This window comes from Herpailurus yagouaroundi, unplaced genomic scaffold (genome assembly GCF_014898765.1).
Source record: "Herpailurus yagouaroundi ecotype Mexico unplaced genomic scaffold, PumYag 189, whole genome shotgun sequence".
In the NCBI taxonomy this organism is placed as follows: Eukaryota; Metazoa; Chordata; class Mammalia; order Carnivora; family Felidae; genus Herpailurus; species Herpailurus yagouaroundi.
This window is the reverse complement of record NW_024412420.1, coordinates 13,738,725-13,744,718: the sequence shown is the minus strand read 5'-3', so window position 1 is coordinate 13,744,718 and position 5,994 is coordinate 13,738,725. Positions and strand designations below refer to the sequence as shown.

At 52.6% G+C, this 5,994-nt stretch overlaps 1 protein-coding gene across 1 annotated transcript in view; it reads right to left on the bottom strand.

The window, feature by feature from the left end:
• Nucleotides 1-5,994, bottom strand: part of LOC121045182 (transcription factor CP2-like protein 1) — a 7,793-nt gene continuing 1,799 nt past the window's right edge. Inside the window, exons 3-12 of the mRNA XM_040497896.1 lie at nucleotides 4,834-4,986; nucleotides 4,498-4,608; nucleotides 3,911-4,008; nucleotides 3,640-3,694; nucleotides 3,271-3,364; nucleotides 2,785-2,875; nucleotides 2,244-2,326; nucleotides 1,447-1,592; nucleotides 1,254-1,305; nucleotides 1-422 (exon numbers count right to left, since the gene is read on the bottom strand). Of these exons, the coding sequence (XP_040353830.1) occupies nucleotides 385-422; nucleotides 1,254-1,305; nucleotides 1,447-1,592; nucleotides 2,244-2,326; nucleotides 2,785-2,875; nucleotides 3,271-3,364; nucleotides 3,640-3,694; nucleotides 3,911-4,008; nucleotides 4,498-4,608; nucleotides 4,834-4,986 (921 nt within the window). The 3' untranslated portion in view covers nucleotides 1-384. The remainder of the gene's footprint in view (nucleotides 423-1,253; nucleotides 1,306-1,446; nucleotides 1,593-2,243; nucleotides 2,327-2,784; nucleotides 2,876-3,270; nucleotides 3,365-3,639; nucleotides 3,695-3,910; nucleotides 4,009-4,497; nucleotides 4,609-4,833; nucleotides 4,987-5,994) is intronic.

Genomic DNA, 5,994 nt, shown 5'->3' with positions numbered 1-5,994 from the left:
TTAAAGATACATACCTTTAAATTAACTTTTAATTTTAAGAAAAGGAAATGGTGAATACAATTTTAAATAAGCATGGATCGATGTACCTGTGTTCAGGCAGCTCTGCTTGGGGCAAAAGCACCTTATTGGCAAGTTATGTGCCTCACAGGCTTGGCCAGCTGAGCTGAGCTTGGGAGGCTGTGCCCAGGTTCCAACAACTGCTGCTGAGCAGGAAGAGATGTGAGCCTGGGTGCTGCTCACCTCCTGTCTAGGAGTAGTACACGATGCTTCACCTGGAGCCTGGTGAAGCAGCTGAGGATTTGAACGAGACCTCTGGTGAACACGGGGCTCCAGAGAACCAGGCTGGCATCAGTCTCCAACTCTTGCATTGGGATGTCCCTGGGCCTAGGTCAGCACCAGGTAGTAGCCATCTGGATTCTGCACTGAAAGCAGCGAAAAGGGCACCTCTGGAATGAGGCAAGCAAACCACCACTTCTCCAAAACCAAGTAGCCTGCAGTTATCTGTCACACCCAAGTGTTCTTCCTGCCCCAACTGGAATCTACCTCTTGAGCAAGCTTCCCTCCCTCTGTAGTGTAGGAGGGATAGAGGGCAGGCATCTGAATAACCAGAAGCCAGCTGGTCAGAGGTGCTCTGCACCGGGTGATGTCCGGCAAGCACCTTCTGCCTTATAAGATGGGGGGGGGGGGGCGGGCAGAAGAGGGAGGGGCCTTACCTTCCCCTTTAATAAATTCCCTGACATAGAAACTGGGACATTTTTTCCCTTGTGAAAATACATTTATCCACCAGTCCCGTTTTTTCCTGAGCAGTAAACAGCTGTCTTGTAGCTACATGAATCTGTCTCTTCGACACAAAGGTGGCATTCAGATGCTTACCAGTTGATTGGGACACAGCACACACCATACCCCATCCCCAGCTTACATTCACCTTCAAGGAATCTTTTTTTTTTTTTTTTTCAACGTTTATTTATTTTTGGGACAGAGAGAGACAGAGCATGAAGGCGGGAGGGGCAGAGAGAGAGGGAGACACAGAATCGGAAACAGGCTCCAGGCTCTGAACCATCAGCCCAGAGCCTGACGCGGAGCTCGAACTCCCGGACCGCGAGATCGTGACCTGGCTGAAGTCGGACGCTTAACCGACTGCGCCACCCAGGCGCCCCAAGGAAACTTTTAATCTAATTTAGGAAACAATATAAACACAATCTTACCCTTTCTAGAGCCTGACAGACACACTCTTCTCCCCCTAAAACTCCTACCTTTTTTCACCACAGCCACAAAGTATGATTCATCCTTAAGATTCTGAACCACCTACAAGGGAGAAGGGTCACTATGACAATTCTGTCCTTAGAGCCAAACAGAATAAGCCAGGGTAGGGACAGGGAAACTGGGCCTGAGGTGGAAGAGTGATCAAGGCCCTTGGGCCTGGCGGAAAACCACAAGCTACTTTACCTGGTCACCAAGGAGAATGAGGATGCCCCCAGGGCCCTGGTGGAAAAGGCGGTGGATCTGATTGGCTGGGAGGGCCAAGAGCTCAGCCAGTTTCCCCTTCAGCTCTACAACACTGAGTTCATCTAGAGAGATCTCTTGATAAAAGCCTGGGGGTGTGGGCAGCACAGGGCAGGCATCAGTTGGGGTCTGAGGTAGTGACAGTCTCATGGGGAGGGGGGCGGGGGCAGGAAGGCATAAAGAAGGAAAGAAAAAGGCTTATAAACCCGCTTATTTCTCAGCTTTGGGAAAGCCTCAGACTGAGGGGGGCCCTCACTACAAAAAGGAGGGGTGGCATCTGGGTGGCTTAGTCGGTTGAGCGTCTGACTTTGGCTCAGGTCATGATCTCATGGTTCGTGGGTTCCAGCTCCGAATCAGGCTCTGCTGACAGCTCAGCCTAGAGCCTGCTTCGGATTCTGTGTCTCCTATACCCCTACCCTGCTGGCACTCTCTGTGTGTGTCTCTCTAAGGGGGAGGGACACCTACATATGAATGAAACCCAAATACAATAACAAGGTTATAATCGAATCCCACATACTAACAATGACAAAATCAGATGGGGTTGGGGATTAGAACATGGAAAAATAAACCCAGGAGACATCGTGGAAGGAGAGGACTAATCTGGTCATGGAAGATGGGAATGCCAAGGAGGGCATCTTGGGTCCCAGGAATGATGAAGCATCACCCTCTCCCCAGGCCAGAAGAGGTTTCATGCAGCCACACCTGAATTTCTTGCCTTCTAGAGAGAGGCCAGAACTCACCTGAGTCAGGGTTCTTAGGAACCTCATTCTCTTGCCTAGAGGCCTCCTGAGCCACGTATAAAGTCAGCCGGTGACGGATGGGCCTGGGCCAAGAAAACAGTGTATGTATCAGCACTTCATACCTAAAGTAACAGCCCCCTCCCTGGGAGGGACCCCACCTCCTCTCAGGTCTCCAGGGAGGGAGATCACCAAGCATTTCTTAAGCATTTAGTGAATGCTGAACCCTGAGAGGAGAGAAGATGAGAAAAATCCATCTCTGTCCTCAGAAACTGAGTGATGCAAATGGGATGGCTACAGAAAAAGGAGATCCTAGGAGCCTAACTTTAGCCCATCCCTGCCAGTCTGGCTCTGTGACTGGTAGGTCACAGAGGTAGGTCACTGTCCTTGGGCCTGAGTTTCTTCCTCTGTAAAACGAGTGTGTGGGACTAAGTGGTCTTTAAGGTACCTTCCAGCTTGAACATTCCATGAGACACAACCACAAGCTGAACTTGGTAAATGCCACTACAGAGGGAAAGAGATCCTGGTTGGCAGTGCCCAGCACCTGGCTCTAAGAGTATTGAAAAGGCGGATCCCATCGGCAGCCCCACATATCTGGATAAGGTCCCGGCGGGTAAGCTTCAGCAGATCAGTGCCTGCAGAATCAGACAGGGCCAGATTTGGGGAAGAGTCCCAGGATCGAGGATGGCAAGGGACACAGTCCAACATTAGTCTACAAATAACCCTATTATGTCCAGACATGGGGGTCAAACTTGGATTCAAATCCCCGTTTTGCCACTTGCTTGTTAGCTGTGTGTCTTTGGGCAAGTTGTTTAACCTCTCCGAGCCCTCTCCTTATGGGTAGTATATAAATTATACGGGATAATACATGAGAAGAGAGCCTAGCAGGCATAGTGCCTGGCAACTCTTAGTCCCAACTAAAAGTTAGCTGAAGAACACACAGCAAGCCAGGACCATAGGCAGGCTTCCTGCCTGAGTGTTCTGCCCTCAGTCCCCCACAGGTACGGTCCCTACCAGATGCCAGCCTCACCAGTGAAGTTGGCCAGCATCCGGCAGTAGCTGGAGAACCGGTGCCGGTGCAACCACTGCTGTGTCTCTAGGATGGAGGCTCCAGGGCTCAGATCCTGAGGCATAAAGAGGGCAGTCCAGGTACCACCATGGACCCATGGACTTGAGAGCAAGGGGTAGGTGAACAGCCCTTGCCCTTGGGGGCCCCAAGTCTGAGAGCCTAGGCTCATCCTGTGAGTGGCAAGTGCCCAGTCCTATGGGGAAATTTTGCCATCTGTGGCCATACAACCTCTGTCCACCAGGGGGCAGAGCCACCCTATTCTGGAGAGTGCGATAAAGCCCTGAGAAGGGTTTGAGATAGAGGTTGGGGGACTGGAAAGTGAAGACGCACCTCAGCGGGGCTGCCCCCCAAGGTGTCCAAGGCGAACGGTGGGGAGGAGCAGAGCCTGTGGGGGAGCAGAGAGACAGCAGTGCAGCCGGTCTCCAGCCCCACCCACCCTTCCCTGGCGTGCAGAGCTTGCTGGTGTTACCCAAAGGGCACAGAGCTGAGCCTCTTCCCCTCAGCTGCGCCCTCAGTCCTGCCCCTCCCCGGATGCCCGGGCTGAGGAGCCCTTCTCTTCACGCTGGCCCCAAAGGGCTGAGAGGCGCCCATCCTGCCTCACCTCTCCGTGGACAGGAGCTTGCAGGCGTGGGGAGAGGTGAGGGCAAGAGGGCTGAGAGGCGGGTGGGGCCCTGCACTGGGATCTGGCCACGGTGAACACTGTGGGCAAACAAGCAGCAAGGTTCAGCCCAGACATTCCGAGGGCATTGGTGGCTGTTCCCTCACCTCTCGCCGATTGAGAGCTGACAAGGGGCCTGCCTGGGGCCAGACTTGGTCCCTGCTCTAGGAGTCCCTGACAAGTAGACCAAATTCCTCTCAAAGCAAGAGTGTAAACCAGCCTGCCGGTCTGGCTGGGGAAGCTGGGGGAGGCTTCCAGGAGCAGCAGCAGGAAAGGAAGTGCTCCGGGCAGAGGGGGGCAGAAGCGGGGTGGGGCGATGGTGGGTGCAGGAGAAGCAGCCTGGAAGAAGTTAAGCGCCTGGGTCTTGAACAACAGACGGTGCAGCGTGTCCTTGAAGGTAACAGGTGGAATCACTGGGGGATGTGATGATCCTGGAGCAGCCACAGCCCTCGGGCCTCAATTTCCCCATGTGTCCAATGAGGATCCTTCCTCTAAACCCGCGCTCCTGCCCCCACCACCAAGGCACACACCTCCAGGAAGACCGTAGTCTCACTGGCAGCCTGATACTTGTCTCTCTCGTGAAGGGGCTGTTTCTCAATCTTCTCCCGGTCTGTTTTCAGCTTCCGGTCAGCTCCTTTGGGCTACAGGAGAGTGACAAGGGAAGCGCAGAGCAGCCCCCCCACCCCTTTACCCGCCCATTTCCCCCTTGCGGATGGGGCTCTAAGAAAGAGATCAAGCCCCGTCCCTCTGTTGTACAGAGAAGGGAACTGCGGGCTGAGGGGACGCAGCAAAGCAGGACTGGCATCTACACAGCCAGCCAGGCAGGGTGACGGTCCTGAAAGAGAGGGGGCAGGAACTGCCTGTACCTTGAACACCTTGATGAGGCAGCCAGCTGAGTGCAGGTGCTCAGGTGGCAGCTCCTTGTCACTGGGCTTGAAAGTGTCAATCTGGAGGCGGAAGGGGACACCTTTCTCTCCACCTTTTTTCCGAGGAGTGAACTCGGTGCTGATGCAGTGAACCTGGGGCAAAGAAGCAAAGAGAAAGCAGGGTGATCACAAGTCCCACCCAGTTCAAGAAAGCTCACCTAACACTTGTTACCTGCCTGTCACCTGTCAGCCTCTTACCACAGCAACTTGCCATCCCCAACCAGAGTTTGTTTCTGACAGCATAACTTTATTAGGTTCTTTCCCTTGTTCAAAATCCTTCAGTAGCTCCCCATGGTTATGGGTTGAGAAGCAAAGTTCCTCACCCTCATGTTGGCGCACCTTAAAGAATCAAGTCAAGCCTTTCTGCATGGCTACTCTCTCTCACCCATCAGTGAACACACTGCCCCACCTAGCCAGCCTAATCATGACGCCAACACACTTGCGTGGTTCTTCTTAGAATCTTCTACCTGGAAAGCGCTGCCCGCTCACATATAAGCCAACAGGTCCCATTCCAGGGTAGAGTTGCCAGTTAAAATACAGATGCCCAGTTAAATTTGAATTTCAGGTGAACAACAGGTAAATTTTTTTTAGCGTAAATATGTCCCAAATATTTCATGGGACATTCTTCTACTAAAAAGTTCTTTATCCGAAATTCAAGTTTAACTGAGTGTCCTGTATTTTATCTGCTAAATCTAACAGCCTACTCCAGGAAGCCTTCCTGGCTTCCACCGCACGCAGCCTGCAGCCTCTGTGTTCTGCCTGGTCCCAGGATTCCAAGGGCAAGCGGGGTCTTCCCCTCTGTTCACCCCCACTGCCCACTATAGCCCTCCCACAATCCTGCAAAGAACAGTTAAAGGGTCCAACTTTACAGGTGGGGAAACGAAGGCTCCCAGAGATCATGTGACCTGAGCAAGTTCACATGAGGGAGTGGTGGAAGTGAAATTGTGCCACATCTGCCTGACTTCCCAGTCCAGGTGCTTAGACCATAGCGAGCACTCAAAAAAGTGACATACGGGTGACTTTTGACAATATTGTTAGATTATAAAGGGAAATCTATTCAAGGAAATATAGAGAATGCTGAAGCTGGGTAAAGAAGAATAC